At 51.5% G+C, this 653-nt stretch overlaps 1 protein-coding gene across 1 annotated transcript in view; it reads right to left on the bottom strand.

Annotated features, from left to right (window-relative positions):
- The window catches only part of NLRP13 (NLR family, pyrin domain containing 13), a 34,074-nt gene extending 33,717 nt beyond the window's left edge, over window positions 1-357 (bottom strand). The window contains exon 1 of the mRNA XM_011997034.1: window positions 39-357. Coding sequence (XP_011852424.1) covers window positions 39-357 — 319 coding nt within the window. The remainder of the gene's footprint in view (window positions 1-38) is intronic.
- Window positions 358-653: the final 296 nt, after the last annotated feature.

Raw genomic sequence — 653 nt, forward strand, 5'->3', positions numbered from 1 at the left:
CCAAGCAGTCCCCCGCCTTCCTTCTCGAGGCCTCTTACCTTTCATCTTGGCTCTAACTTCCTCACACAGTGAGGTCAGATTCATTGTCTGGAAGACGCCGAGGACCACTTTCCATGCCTGACCTTTTGGGAAGTGTTCGTCCAAAAGAAGGGACAGATTGAAGGGGTCGGCAGCTCTCAAATTGGCCCAGGGGATACGCGGGAAGTGCCCCTGGGGGGCCAACAAGAAGTCCATCAGCTGTTGGGGTTCCAGGCAAAGCTTGAATTCCTCTAGCTGATACTGATCCAGAGCCACCAGGTAAGGCAAAAGCCCTTGGTTGGTACCGCCGTCGGCCCAGGTGGTTACAGAAAAGCTCATGTTGTCCGACACGTGCAATTTCTGACTTCAACAATGTTCTCCTACGTCCACAGGACACTTGGGGCCTACAGAAAAGGAGAGAGTTGAAATTATAAGCCATAAATATCACCTCCTCACTGTCTAGACTACACATTTGAGTATTTTCGCTTCACAGTACTTCCTGCTACTTGTGTTAGTACACTTTTTTGTTTTTTGAGATGGAGTCTCACTCTGTCCCCCAGGCTGGAGTGCAGTGGCGCAATCTCAGCTCACTGCAACCTCCGCCTCCCGGGTTCAAGCGATTCTCCTGCCTCAGC

The sequence above is a fragment of the Mandrillus leucophaeus genome, unplaced genomic scaffold, assembly GCF_000951045.1.
Source record: "Mandrillus leucophaeus isolate KB7577 unplaced genomic scaffold, Mleu.le_1.0 Scaffold53, whole genome shotgun sequence".
NCBI lineage: Eukaryota > Metazoa > Chordata > Mammalia > Primates > Cercopithecidae > Mandrillus > Mandrillus leucophaeus.